Source organism: Prinia subflava, chromosome 2, assembly GCF_021018805.1.
Source record: "Prinia subflava isolate CZ2003 ecotype Zambia chromosome 2, Cam_Psub_1.2, whole genome shotgun sequence".
In the NCBI taxonomy this organism is placed as follows: Eukaryota; Metazoa; Chordata; class Aves; order Passeriformes; family Cisticolidae; genus Prinia; species Prinia subflava.
This window is the reverse complement of record NC_086248.1, coordinates 76,849,256-76,865,352: the sequence shown is the minus strand read 5'-3', so window position 1 is coordinate 76,865,352 and position 16,097 is coordinate 76,849,256. Positions and strand designations below refer to the sequence as shown.

Genomic DNA, 16,097 nt, shown 5'->3' with positions numbered 1-16,097 from the left:
GTTTTGCCATCTTATAATAATTTATAAAAATATGAGCATTATACAAGTTAGAGACAGGAGCAACACAAGAAATTACTAATTTTATCCACAAAGCAAAATTATTTTCCTAGAAGATACATCAGATGCTTATCACCTTAAAATTGTTGTACATTTTTGTTTAATAAATAAAATGAACCATATATTTGGGGGGCTTTTTCCCTGTGCTATGGAACTAGAACTGTTTACCGTAAGAAAGAAAAAGACACATGTTTAGAAATGTATATTGAAATGTACTAAGTCACTGAATTACCCGATTTTCCAGAGGGAAGTGAAGCACTGTTTCTTCCAGGATCCAGAATAACTGCCAGCCCTGAAGAGACTGATGGGAGGATGCTGGTACTGAGATCTATGCGAGTTAAACTCTCAGGTTCTCTATTCAATGCTTTTAGAACACCCCCAACACAGCTGTCTTCTGTCTTCTCCTTGTTCTGACTGCTCTGTGGACTCTGAACAATATGAACAATGCTCTGCTGGGCCAGGTCACAGTTCTGCAACACAAAACCAAAATCACAATAAATAATTAATTGTGACATAATGGACAAAATCCCTCTATCTCCAATTTGTTATTTGTTAAATGGTCTCCAAACAAATTTGTGGAGAATTTCAGTCTGCAGTAATGGAGTTTAAAGCAAAGTGACAAGTGTAAATTGCTGGAATTAGGATTACTTGTATTGCCAAAAGGGTCACAACACTTACAAGTGCTAAACATTTAACAAAGAAATAGTGGACCAGAGCCAACAGCTCTAAATAAGTCAGGTTTACTGGTATAAAGTAAAAAATCTCCAGAGGGAGCACTACTAAATCAAGCACTACGAATATTCAACACTCAAGAGGCACTTGCACAGATAATGCTGAAACACACTCTTCATGTAGCAATTTAGGGTCAAACTTGATGATCACAGAGAGTTCATGAACAAGCTACTCCAAAACATTTTTATAATCAGAAACAGGGAAGATGATGCTTCTGATGAAGAGTGATACTTATTTCTTCTCTGTAATGTAATTCTCAGTCTAAATCTGGTTTTAGATGTAGACTCAGTATGAGTTTCCCATTCGTTCCAAAAAATTACATTTAACTGTTGACTTTAGATTTAGAGAAAGCCTGTGGAAGATGTCACAACTGTTGTGGTCTTTCATGATAAAACAAAAGAACTGCCAGCCATTTTAGCCCCAAATTAGACCATTTTATGGTCTCACACATACAGAAGCTTCTCCTCTTCAGTCCTCATCAGAGGTGATTCTCAGTCTTTCCAGGTCTTGTGTCTTAGAAAATAGCAGGGTAAATAAGGATCTCATGAAAGGTTTATATATGATATATCAGGATGTCTTTCACAACTTGTTCAGCATTTTCACAATATAGAGCAGAAAAGTAAAATATTCTGTCAGAACTAGAAATTACAGAGATCTCAGAAGACCTATCATTAATGAAGATCTTTCAAGAAAGACTTGCATTGATCTTTCCACAACATATCTTGCATGAAAAATTGTTCTTTATTCAGTGGTACCTTTTGGAGACTCACACCTAATTCTCCAGTGTCATGAATGAACACAAACCTCAGCTGACACAGAAAGTAGGTGGTCTGTCAAAAAATTAATTTTCTAAATCTCTGCAGCATCATTAGGTTGGCCATCTCTGCTGTGAAATGGCAAAATGGACTGTTGAATCCATTTGGAAGAAACAGAAAGAGCTCTGAACCATTTGTCTCTGTATCTACACAATATTTAAAAACTGTAATTTGTGTATGCAACTACTACATGCACTTTTAATTGCAAAATATTCCTTTACAGATATTTTAGTCTCTTTACACCCTCATGCTCCCACATTATCTTCTAACACTTCTATTCTGGTCTCTTTTCTGTTGAGTGGTTTTCCTTCATTCTCTTACATTATTTTTCAGTCTTCTGAAATAACTTCTCCCTCCACAGTTTCTTTCTTATACAATGCAATTTAAAGGACAAAAATCTGGCTTTTGTTTTGTTTTAATTGAATTTTTAATAACACACTCCCTTCTTAGTGAAGCAGTAATCAGCCAGCAGAGATTTGTCAGAGCAAGGACACTGCAGTCTTAATATTCAATCAAAGTAATTATTAGATTCCAACCTTAGAACATTACATTGACATTAAAGGTCTTTTTTTTTTTTTTTTTTGGTACAACTCGTTGCCCATAGCATTTTAACAAGAAGCCCTTAAATAGCTCAATAATTTCATTCATTAATACAATATACAAAACATGCCTGTCACTCTAAAACTTCTCCCACTAAGAATACTGCACCACATCAAAGATTTAATAATCTAATAGAAATTAATAATGAAATTAATAACTAGGCAAATTAGGAGCTCAGAAGTGATTTTCTCAGTTACAGTGAGAGTTTAAAAAGAGAAATAGATACATATGTAAAACCCCACAACCTTGGAACCCCTCTAATAAACTGTCAATCTGTCACACTCTGTTTTAATGATCACCTCTTCTGGCAGTTTCACTTGCTTGAGCAGCCCCTGTTCTGCCTTTCATTTTTTCCTCCATATTTACCGTCCTTCTCAGTTGGTTGTTTTTTTATTTCTTAAAGCTTGCATCAGTTCCCAATTCAGCTCACTGCCTGATGCTGTGTTACAATCACACTGAGGGCATAATGCATATGAGAGAATAAAAGGGATGGAAAGAGCTACTTAAACAAAACAAAATTCCCCCAAATTCCACCACAAACCTTTTCAACCATTCTTGCTTGGTGTACATGTCTATATGCCTGGGTATGTCAATTGATCTTTTAAATGCATAGGTCCTTTTCAGGACCTTTATGGAAGGGCTGACAAAAAAGAACTCCATCTTACCTACTATTCTCTCTGCGGGAATATCAAGAGCTACACACTTCAGAAAAAGAGGTAAAATTAGCTTAGAGCTGATGAAGCCAAGGTTGTGGGTTTCATCCCCTATGGGCCATTCACTTCAGAGTTGGACTCACTGATCCTTGTGGGTTTCCTCCAGCTCAGAATATTCTGTGGTTCTGGATGTGACCACAGCAATAGTGGTTTTTGGTATTTAATAAATACCAAATACCTTAATAAAATACCAAATACCTTAATAAAAATTTTAAAGGACAGGTGAACATGTTGTACCTTAGTTTTCTTCCATTTCTTTATCTAAAACAAAAACAAGCTTTGACAGATTGAACATCACTACTGATGATGGCGTGGATGGTGTAGATAATAGTCTCAGGAAAGCTTAATTAGCAGATCTCAGGATAACTTTCAATGAGAGCAGTAGGAGAAAGAAACAACATCCTTTCATTTTAATCCTGTGTAGATTTTATATGGAAGTCACTGAGCAATAACAAACATGGAACCCAAAGCATCAGTTTTGTAATGTTTTTCTGAGTATATTTGAATTGAATTTGGCTTGTGTTTAATGGAGGAAAGTAATCCTCAACCTTTGTAAAAAAACCCAATAAAACAGTAAAAGAAGAAAATAAAAAAGAGTTGTGACCATATGTTAATTGTGGAGAGATCTGGATGGGAATATAACCAAGCATTTCCCAGAATATGGGTGATTAATGCTTTATAGCAGATTACATTTCATGGACAATAGATGGGCTAAGTCTGAAGCTTTTTCTTTGAGAAAAGAGGTAGAATTCTAACTATTTTGAGAGTTTAGGTTGTGCCTCAGGTTACTATTGTAAGATACAATTGTTTATGTCAATGTCACTTTTGTTTCCTTCATGTATTTGTTTTACGCCTCAGGAAACATTCTTTTGAGTATATCTATTATTAATGATTCTAGCGATATTGTCTTGTCTTATCTGTTGATTCAAATTAATGCCTGTGTGCCATATTCCAATGGGAAATACTGCAAGTATATAAAAAGTAGATTGTGAAGTATCTTCTTTCACTAGAGCAAAGGGAAATGAGAAGATCCAAAATGCATGAAACTCAATAATAAGGACCAGTTCTTTAAAGAAAATAGGTTTTGGCCAACTTGGGAGAATGAATTCATAGCAGAGAAAAAGAAAATGAAAACTTTTTTACATTGAAGCCTTTTAGCCATTTTTTTTTTCCTGAATTTTCAGGTTGAATTTCACAAGGCTGAATCAGCACATCCTGGATGAACAACACAATCTCCTTTGGTGTTTAAATTACTCTGAAATCCTTTTGTTAGGCTCTGGGGAGACCTCACTGCAGCCTTTCAGTACTTGAAGAAGGCTTAGGAAAAAAAAAAAAAAAAAAAAAAAAAAAAAGAGGGACTTTTTACATGGGCAGATAGTGACAGGCCAGTGGGGAACACTTTTAAACAAAAAGATTAGATGTCAGGAAGAAATCCTTCACTGAAAAGGAGGTGAGGCACTGGAACAGGTTCCCCAGAGAAGCTATGGATGCCCCATCCCTCGAAGTGTTCAAGGCCAGGCTGGATGGGGCCACCTGATCTAGTGGGTGGCATCCCTGTCCACAGTGAAGGGGTGGGAACTAGATAATCTTTGTTGTCCCTTCCAAACCATTCTGTGGTTCTGACAGATTTCTCTTTGATATCCTCTTCAAAACATATTTTGATAGTAATACCAATACTGAAAGGAATTTTTTCAGTCTAACAAATTTAAAGCCCACTAGAGAAATCATATTTTCTGAAGTACAATGCACTTTATTTTGAAATGTTTTATTTAAAGAAACAGTAGAGCAGAAAATAGTTTGAATCTGAAGCTTTGTATGTGAACATAAAAAAGCTTGTAGTGTTTTGTCTTGAAAAGGAATTTGATACATTTCCATTTCCTGCTAGCCATGAGTTGGGAGTTTTAAGGTGTTGAGGTATTTTCTTATTGCATATCAAATACAAAGAAGTTCATCACACTCCCCTACCTATGATTCAGTTTGAAATTCCAAATTTTACCCATGAAAATCCCTGGGGCCTATTGTGGATACAGTAACAGTGGAATTGTCTCATTGCTGCCTATTTAGATCAAGCAGATAATAGACTGCCTGATGTCATTCCCTAGCAGATTCACATATGGCCAATGCTCAAGAAAAGGTATTTTCTAGGAATTATCAACAAAACCCAAAAAGCTGGCTTTCCAGTTTTGTTTTATTTTTCCTAAAAATAGCACAACAAATCTCTTCAAACCAATAGGACCTCATGTAAAAGTGTAGATGACACACTGATTTTATTGGGAAAATATTTTTTCAAGGATAATGTAGAGAGATATTAAAGATGACCTTCTAAACAGACAAATAAGTATAGGAAGTTCCCAGAAGAGAGGAGGAAAAAAAAGCTCAGCAAACCTTACTCCACTGTTGCTGTAACCCTTTCACAAGGACAGAGACCAGGTCTCAAAAGCAGCAGAAACAGAAAGGAAATCAATTGGAAGAGGAACACTGTTTCATTCCCTGATCACAGTGAAGGCAAAAAAGCAAGAAGAAGAAGAAAGCAACACTGTGATATATACTTTATTAGATAGGAAGCTAAAGCTGGTGTATTAATGAATTTGAAAGTAGAGACTACCTAAAATAAAAGATACATATATAGCAATAACTTTCTGTTGAGCCATGTTGGTTTAAGAAACCAGAAGCAAGATTTGCAGGAAGACTTAACAGCTTTTATTTGATCAGCTAATACAAAAAGAAAAATCAGCTTCTGGGCTCAGAGAAGCTTATGCAGGTCATGGCAAGGGGAAACCTGAAGGGAAAATTAAGCACTGTTAAAATAATGAAGCAAATCAGCACTGTGATCTGATATCACCATCCATTTGTGTGAGTCCTGACTGCTCAGTGGCAGTGAACTAAATATTTCTCCACATGGGGCAAGGGAAAAAAGCCAGCACACCACCAGGCCTAAATTACATGGACCACTTAGCAGTTAAATTCCAGCAATCAGCAACTACTTGCTCTTTTATGATGCTACGGAATACATCTATATTTCATTTCAGTTCACCTTTCAACACTTCCAGAATTATACATTGCTGTTCTAGGTTAGCATTTAGAATATTGTGGGTGCTAGGCAGCGCCTAGAAGTAGAAGGAGAAATAGATGTTTTATTGAAAGCATCACACATTCAAATAAATGTGAAAAGGCAGAAAAACCTTCACTTAGCAGAAGAGTTAACTCAGACAGATTCAAACTTAGATTTTATTATTTTTTGGCAAAGATAACAGTTGATGTTGAACAAGAGGACATAAGTACATACTGTGGGATTTACTACAGTCCCTCTAGCCAATGGTCCCTCTGTGTAGCAAGAAGCCTTGACTAGCATTTACAAAAACAAAATACCCTGATTTAGAGGTGAAGACAATAGTTCATATATTACAAAGGTTCTGCTCTGAATGACACTCTTCAAAGAGAAGTAAAAGACTTAGGATTTTATACTGACTAGTCCCTTAATGAGTTAATAATTTGCTGGAGATGGGAATGTATTCAACTAAGTCAGAATTCCCCCTCTTCCTTCACTTACAAATCACTTTATGCTTCATTTCCATCTTTTTCACATTATAACACAAAAAATTTAATGCTAATTTCTAGCTCAGTGGAGGGAATGCAGAGTTAATGCTCAGTTAGGAACGTTGCAGGGTTATTACTTTTTGTACACAATCTAAGACCTTAGCAACACTATAGACATATTTCTAAATGGCATTACTAATAAAATGACACCATTAATATGATAACTTTTCTTGAATGCAGATCTTTTAGCATGAATTCCTGAAAGATATATTAACCCTTATAACAGATAAAAAAGTTTTACTGGCAGCACAAGACAGTTTGCAACATTAAAATACCTGCTTAGATTATTGTTATTCCCTTCAAATCTCTGCATAATGATCTGCAAAAGACACAGAAGGCAGCCAAACTTTTTGATATTATGTTTACAAAGCTATTAGTATCTCCACAGTGACATTAAGAACATATCATGAGATATAGAAAGGAAGAGAAATAGTCAAATGAACACTAAATTAATATAAAACTTTTTTCAGTAAATGAACAACTTTTCCCTTCTTGCAATTTCATATGTTGTGCATAAAGAACAACCTATAAACCTGCCATTTATTATAATGCCTGTATAGAAAGCAATAGGACGAGAGGCTTATAATGCTACATTAAGAATGAATACATTTAAGTTCTCATGACCATTTGCTTTTCTGCTAAACACAGTTGAGTGTACCTCATTATTATTTCATCGTCCACACTGAACTACCTGATAGAATTTATACTCTCCAAACCTGTTATCTCCAGCTGTAAACATAAAAAAAGAAAGCTTATTATTTACCAAGTATGGATTGCATTTTCCACTGCTCTAATTTCTTCTCAAGCCACACTGAAACAGAACAAGTAACAAATGTATTCTGTAAAATGTTTGAATAAATTACCTTCGAGCACATTTTGGTCTGGATTAAATGGTAATAAAAGGTATTGTGCTCAGAAAAGGTCTCATAAGCAAACACTGTTCACAGTCTGCAGAGTGCAGCATGACCTCAGGACTGTGGACTACATGTTATTTCACTAACATAAGATCTAATTTTTATTTCCTTTTCCCCTTAAATCCTTTGAGAAGATTTATCTCAGCAAGGCAGACACTGCCAATCTGCTTCCACGTCTGTGTCTTCACTTAAGGCATACATTAAGCATTAGTGAGTGTGTGAGGAACAGGTATAAAAGTGGCCTCACACTGACACCCACTAAGTGTCAGGACATTACTGAGACATAAATTCTATTTGAAGAACTGGAGAGTCGCTTACTTTGCAGAACTCTGAAAATATTTTAAAGACTTCGGTAGTCTCTCATGCTGATGGGGGACTATGGTGGCAGCTAGAGAGCTGCAGAAAGGAATTTGGAAAATTCCCTTCTCCAAAGATCTCTGAAATAATTCCTGTGTGTTCCAAACACTCCCCTGTAGAAAACATTTTTTTCCTGTGAATTTATTGTCTAGTGCATCAAAAGTTGAATAGCTATAAATATTTATTTCAATTACTTCAACTAGTCATTTCACAGATGCCTTTTTCATGCTTTACGGCCAGCACCTGGTATACATCCCAACCAAGGAACACTTTGGTCTTCTTCTTGTCCCACTTCATGCATCTATATATCAGTTTGAGCAGCTGCTATGAGAACAGCTGTAAATAAAGCCTAGGGAGCACCCTATGTGGCCCTGCTTGGTAATTTCTTATCTTCCTGGTATAAACACGGACAAGAAAACAAATATTTTCCTGTGCTTTCCTTGATTTTACCTGAAGATTTGCTTTTAAACTAGCAGTTTCTATCACAAGTGAAAATGGTCTTAGATTTGATTTTTGGGCTATGCCTACAAAAATATTCAAGCAGGATAATGCTGGAAAATATCTGCAGCACAGTTACATATCCAACTGGACTTTGCTTTAGGGCTAGTTTGCCAGACACATAGTCAGATATGTTACAAACGACACAATTGATAGATTCTTCCCAATCCCTAAAGAGGGATCTGTGCCATGTCAGAAAACACACTTACAATAAGTTAATCCCTGTGCCCAGCACGTATAGGCATAGTTTGTCACCTCATTTATTCCCACCCCTTAGGAAATCATGCCTAATTTTAAAAGGGAGAACACTCATGTTGTGGATTGACCTGGCAGGCAGCTAAACATGCCACAGCCACTTCCTCAACCCTCTGCACCCATCCTACCTCTCAGTGGGATTGGGGGTAGGGGCAGTATTGGGGAAAAAAAGTAAAACTTGTGAGTTGAGATAGTTTACTAGGACAGAAAAGAAAGGGGAGAAATCGCAGTAATAATAAATCAAGTGATACACAGCACAAGTGCCCACCCCCCACCAATGGATGCAGCTCAGCTCCTGAGCAGCAGCCCCTGGCCAGCTTTCCCCCTTGTTTATATGGTGATGGATATAAGAGGCCACAGAGTGTGGAATAAATACCCCTGTGGTCAGCTGGGGTCAGCTTTTGTGGCTGTGTCTCCTCGCTGCTACTTCTGCCCCTGCAGCCTGCCCACTGCTGGGGCGGGGTGAGGAGCTGAAAAGCCCTTGACTCTGTGTAAACACTGCTTAGCAAGAACTAAAAGTTCAGCGTGTTAACAACATTATTCTCATCCTAAATTCTAAACACAGCACTGTGTTAACTCTATCCCAGCCAAAATCATAATTACACACTAATAGAAACAAGGTGAACCATGAAGATATAATAGAAATAATTAAAATTTGATATTCAAATGAAAAGTTCTATCCTCTAAGTAAGCCACTTTTATACCTCTAAGTGTGTGATTTCTCAAAAAGCATCTAGCATAAACACAAAACATGACAATAAACGAATCCAGACCGATTCTGCTAAATAACCAACAAATATACTAAACACAGCATTATAAAATGGAGATGAGAACAACTTGTTTAGTCACAGGTGAAAGATGTTTTTGAACATCAAACAAGAGAATGATGACCCATTAAAAAGATTTAAAAAACCTGCTTTAAGAGTGTATTTTACCCATCCCTGGGAGGAAACATTCAATTTTCCCCTGAGGCAATTCAATTCTAATATAGAAATCTTCAATGATATAGCATCAAGCTATGATAGAGAGGTTCAATATTCAGATTTAGTTAGAAAAACATAGATTATTAAGACAAACAGGTTCTTGAAAATGATTTTGAAGGTTTTTGTATCATGGCATTCTCCTGCATACATTCAGTTTACACCATGTCATATGCTTTTCCTAGGCACGTCACATATAAGTGACTCCAAACTCTTTGCTAAGAAGTCTGAAATATTTAAGACCTTTCCACGTGGATGAGAAATCATGTAATTTCAATTCAGATCAAGATACAGATTCTGGAAACACATGTAGGAAGAATATCTATGAGCATTCATGGTGAAGGAAAAAGTGCTGTAAAACTTAAAAGTGCCAAGGTTTCAAGACTATTAAGTTTCATTGAGATGGAGACTTCTCCAAGTCTGTCAGGCTTGTCTGAATAAACAAGAAAGCAAGCAACCTAATTTGCCCTGCCAAGTACTGCAGACCAAAAGAAGTAGCTCTCCACAACAAATGGTTTGTGTCAAGGACCTGACATTTGGGGATACTTGGGGATGTTTTGAGTTTAGTTTACCCCTAATCCTAGCTCTCTTTTGCAATTGAGTTTAATTGAGTTCTGAAATTCATCTCTGTGTTTAGTTTCAATCAAAAGGCATCTACTTTATTTGATCCGAGGATGCTCCTCGATGCAAGCCAAAACATGTTAAATGGGGATGATCAGGAGATCTATTTCAAAAGCTGACTCCTATTCCAAACTAAGACACTAGTCTAGACACACATTCATTTTCTGATTCTGAGCTCTCATCAAAGGCACCAGCAGACATATTTCAGATTATCTGACGGGGGTGTACTACTGCTGATTAAAGGTAATAGCTTTATTAAAACAGCCACAACTGCTGTGTAGTTGCATACTTTTGTGCAGTGATTTGCATTTATCTACATTTACAGGGAGTAAAGGAAATACATAAAGTACCATAAAAAGACTAAATTAAGATCAGCAATTTTTGCTGTCCTCTCTTCAAAACTAAACCACTTCTGTTTAAAAGATTAATTGACCATTTTTTTCCATTGTGTGGAGATTCAACAGGTTTTACTACTGTTAACTTTCTACTGGTGTATCAGGTGAAACCACCACGGTGATTTCCCCAGAGAACCAGACCTGGTTTGGCTAGCTCCACTAAAAATCAATTTTTAAAAATCAATTATTTTAAAAACAAATGTCTTGTTAACAGTTGTGCCCAGAAAGCACATACACTCTTGTGAACTTTCCTTAGTTATAGGAATTAGGGTTTGTAAGCCTGGACTTGTAAATCATCTCTGTCTTAAAGATGAACAAGCTGTACAGTAAAGACACATTTAGAAGCTTATTCAGTCTTACAACAACAGGAAGAAAAAAATGCAAGACAAAGCCAATGACTGTCACACTTCACTAAGAGAAAGCAGCGAGAGTACCAGCACAGCTTCTAGCTGTTTATGACAGGGTTTGTCATGTCACACAGCAAGCATCATCCCTTGGAGCACACTTTTTATCAGACTGGATGCATACTCCAACGGGGAAGATGCACCCCTTACCCTCAGAGCACCTCTGAGCGTTAATTGTGGTTTCATAGTGTGAGAACATTTTCTGGCTTCAGCCAGGGACCAGCTTTAACAGTCCTGGAATTCTCACTTTACTGAAAAGTAAAAAGTGACACTCCTCATATTCCTGCAAGGATCAACATTCAATTTATACTATGGATGCCACAAATTCATCTTCCTCATCTTGCTAAAACTCTTTGATCTTGTCCAGCCTCAACTTAGGTCCCTCTCAAAAAGGGACTAAGAACATTCATGCTAATGACAAAACACAGTCACTTTTTTTTTTAATTTTCTTTTGTTTTCATCCTCATTGCCTTGAGTGAGAAAAGCTCTGAAATTAATTTAATGACAGCACGTGTGTCTTTAGAAGTGCACATTTAAGAGTGATCTGGAGCTTATATTTGCATGATTTTATCCGTGTCCACTTGAATGACGCTAAACTTGGCTGGCTGCAATTAACAGGATAGAAAGGTGAAACCCTTAAAAGTATAGCATAAGTTATCCTTTCTTCAAGTAATCTTCCACTGGAATTGAAGGCAAAAAAGATGTAGAAGAAGCACTGATGGGCTGGTTTGAGTGGATATGGAGTGCCACAGATCTGAGAGCTTCCCTATTTTTCTACCAAATGAAGGAATTTTCCTTATTCATGGCTGGTATATTTCCGTAAGTTAAACACAAAGTAGAGCAGCTAGAAATGTGCAAATTTAAATACATTATTTCTTTTTCTGTCTCTAAAATGTTTAGAAATATGTATTTTTAAAAATTAAGTGGGGAACTCAAATTTATTTTACTTGGGTTCTAGTCACAGTTCTTCAGAGCATCCAGGGCTTTCATACCTTTAGGTAAATTTCAACCAACAAGAATTCCTTTACTTTTACTTTTTTTTTTTACTTTTTTTACTTGTCCTGTGACTAAGAAGGAGAGAGAGAAACAAATTGGGCCAAAGGTTTCAATGTTATCTGCAAATAATTAGGTTCAATGCGCAGGCTTTGGATGCTGGTTGTCACAAGGCACTGCCAGTTTAATATTGTTTTCTAGATATGGAGGGGTGGGGCTTTCACACAAAACAGGCAGGATGAGAGATTCCTCTGCTGGGCTCAAGCTTCATCTCTTCAGATTTTAGCACTGTTTTAGTTGCTCCTGGAGATGCAGCATCCAAGCTGTGTATTCAAGTTTCAGCAAGCTGCACACACTCACCCATGAATGCAAGCTGCCTCAGGGCACTCATTGTTGCTATTTATTACCTCAGATACAGCCACAAGGCACTCCTAAAAATGGTGGAATTTTGCACCATAAAGCTTCATGTATAAAACTCAATAGTCCTGAAAAATCATAGAGGTTCTGCTGCAGGAGTTTGGTGTTCTTAAAGGTGAGAGTGCTACACCTGTTAAGTATGTACTGTCATTTTCTGACAGCAATGGTAAATGACAACATCCCACTTAACCAGGAGACAAAAAGAAACACACTAAGAAGAAGATAAAAAAAGCTGTATTTTCCAAATCACATACTTAATCCATAAAAACTATCATTTGGTGTTTGTATTAACCATAACACATCAGTATTTCAGGAGCTGTGGTGCCACAGAGACCTTGTGGGGTGAGCAGTCCTCTGCCCGCCTCTGGCACCCAGGATGTGTGCAGAACAAAAATGCACAGAAAGCAGACTCAGCTGGGCTTAGGACAAAGCTTAGGTATTGATACACCCACTACTAAAAGCTGTCTTGTCATTACTAAAAGAAAAAGAAAAAGCTAATTTTAGTCTGTGCTCCACAAGCTGCACAAATCAGTGAGTGATAAAGATGAAAACATAGTTATACATATTTAAGTTACACTTGAAGGTTTCTCTAAATGAACATATGCAAATGCTTGAAGCCCAGGGGCAGCTCTTTCTTTCACTCGGGACATTTACTTATTTTTCCAAGCTAATATTTAATCTAGTATTCAGTAAAACATTATTAATTACTTTCATAAATTCCTAACATCCTGTGAGATGTCTTTTCCCTCTGAGCTGCAAAACAGAATCTTCAAATGCCTTCCTCAATGAAGTGCAACAATTTTTACTCTACAGTCCTTTTAATTGTAAGAAAAGATAATTTTTATTTTTTATCTTATTGCTTAATGGTGATCATTGAATTTTAAAGAACACTAAAATATTATACTTTGCTAGGAAGAATAAGCTCAGTTAAAGAACTGGTGTGGACTAGAAGAGCAATTTGATAGCAAGGAAGAGCAATAGGTACAGTGAATGACTCAAAAGGGTCTCCATCTCAACCACCATCAGTAACTTTAAGGGAACTTATAAGAAACTGCAGCAGGCTGTTAGAGCAAAATCTTATACCTAAATTTAGTGTTAGCATCCATTAATTTCCTAGTCTTTCTAGATATTTTTATTAATTGTGCAATACACAGTTTTAGAACACAAATGGAAATATTCTAGGAAATCCACTGCCTTAATCCCAATGGGGCTGATGATGCAGTAGGTGTAGCGTTGTGCTCAAACTACAGCACTCATGCTACCATAACTCCCACTACATCACACACATAAAACAGATGAATGAAAACTTCTAATATCTAGTCACTTTATAGCTATTATTTTAGATGTGCTTATCATGTCATTCACTGATTTTCTCAATCACATCAACAGCTCAAGTATTTTCAAGTATTTCAAGTACTCTTTTGTAGAAAAGTTTTCTCTGGTACTAGCAATTGTACATGACTCACAATCTTTTCCACAGCTGCTCTTCTGATCTGACCTCAAGCATTTGATTATTGTAGCAGCCCTGCAATGTGCCAGGAGAAATAAGAAGAAAAAAAAAAACAACAAACCACTAGGAAGTGTGGCAGCATCTGCACAGGTAGTGTCTAGACTGAACTGTAATACAGTGGGGTGCAGTTTTACTGCTGATATTTCTCTGCTTCATGAAACCCTTTCTTTCCCCTGCTCTTGCAGTTTGTATTTATTTTCCTGTTTGTTTAAATTAGAGATAAAATCAAGTCCCACAAGAAACAAAAATTCTACAAGAACATTGTAGAATACCTGCATAAGTAATTTCTTTCATTGATTTAAACCATTGAGGTATATTTAACAGATTTAAATAAAAAAACAACAAAACAAACAAACAAAAATTAAATAGGGCAGACTTTCCTGGCAGCAGTCAATGTAATTTAACACAAATCCATAGAAGAGGATTGATCTTACTGAGCTTATCTCTAATATGGTTTACAAATACTGACTCCTAGTGTGTTAACATGGGCCCTCTTTGCTCTGGAAAATATTTTTATACCTACTTTCATACCAGATGGGCACCCAAGTATTTTATAAAAGATGACAGAAAAAATACATTATATAAAGCCAAGAAGAGGCAAACTAATATCAAAAACAGAAAAAGAAGTAATGAATTTGCTGAACCAATCACTTATTTCACGACCTCATCATGCTGAAGCTGCCTATCTATTTCAGAACAAGTGATAAATATTAAAATGAAATTTTTTTTGCATGTCTTATCAAAAGCCTCCAATATCAATTGTTTTCACAAATGTTTTCTCCTGCAAGCAGTGAATGCCTCTTCATCAATCTTTTATCAAAAGCAATCTTGTTCTGATTTCAGTCTTATCAGAGAAGGTTTTCTCTCTCTCCTTTGTTTTTTTTTTTATCCTTTCTTGGCAGAAGGTACATGAATATCATTTTACACATGACTGTGGCTGCATCTCCATCAATCAGGAAACAAAAAGTAAGTGTGAAGGATATATCAGGGCACTGCAGAGCTCCAAACAATAGAAATGTACTGACAAAGTAGGAAAGCAAGTGTGCACACCTACATGGATGTGCAAATATTTCTCCTCACAGGGAATTCTTGTATTTCCAGATGTTTCTAAACAGAAAAATTATCTGCAGTGGGGAGTCACCTGTGCCACCCATTACCTCACCAAGGAGACTGTGAGGGACAGACCACAGTCAGCAGTGGAAGCAAGAGGACTTCAGATTAGAAAGACAAGGTTTTCATTTATGTTTTCTTTTTGGACTCAATACCCAACTCAGTGTTCAGAAGTTTTTGTTAATTGACAATAAATTAAATCTAGTAAACATCCCAAGTCCATAATATTTAGCCTGCAAGACTTGCTTGATCTCCTGGAGCCCAAAATACAGTGAGAACTATTTAGTCTGAAGCCTCATTTTAAACACCACCTAGGACTGTGGGGGAAGAAAACATTCTGAACAAATACCACTTTTTCTGCTTCTAAAGCTGGACAGCAACCAAGTTCCAATATATCTGAACCAGAACCTTAGTTTGTACAAATAAATGTCATTCCAAAAGTCTCACAGCACACTGAGGCCAATGCACAGTGACAGAGCTCCAGAACAGAGTGAGCTGCTGCAGCAACAAAAGGTTGAATATATCATGATTTCAGAGACAAACAGGTTGCAAAATTCCCGTTTTTCACTTCTCAGGGGAAAAAACCCCACAATAAACATAAATAAAACCACCTTAAGAGACAAAAGTTAAAAATAAAATTAAATTCATGGGCAAATGACTGAAGCCTTGTGGTTCCCCACACAGAGTGCTCTGCGTGCGTTTGCTTCATAAGTATGCATCGGGTTGTTCCTGCTACTCAGAGAAAGAATCCTGTCTTGAATATCCCAGACAGAGGAGAACTATGGAGACAAAGAACTTGTCTCCATACAGCTTCTCTAGACTTAAGCTGCTCCAACCAGGTTCTCAGCTCCCAGCTGCTAAGGAGAAAAGTTTCACAGCAGGAAAGCGTTAAGTTGAATCGCAGGAGAGTCAAGCCCTGTGCCAGGATCATCACAGATCCCCACCTTGTCACAATGCCTTCTCACATGGGCAATATATGTGAGCACAGATGAAGACAGGCAGGAGGACTCAACCATTAGGCACACAAACTGCTGGAACAAGTTTTAGAACATGTTTTGACCTCATCCTACTCAGCACGGAAGTGGCAGAGTCGTAGCACGTTAGGAGAATGCTGGAGACAAGCTGCTGA

At 36.9% G+C, this 16,097-nt stretch overlaps 1 protein-coding gene across 2 annotated transcripts in view; it reads right to left on the bottom strand.

The window, feature by feature from the left end:
* PRKN (parkin RBR E3 ubiquitin protein ligase) overlaps nt 1–16,097 on the bottom strand; it is a 685,495-nt gene that overhangs the window by 470,016 nt on the left and 199,382 nt on the right. For both annotated transcript variants that reach the window (XM_063390620.1, XM_063390621.1), the window contains exon 3: nt 290–527. In XM_063390620.1, coding sequence (XP_063246690.1) covers nt 290–527 — 238 coding nt within the window. The remainder of the gene's footprint in view (nt 1–289; nt 528–16,097) is intronic.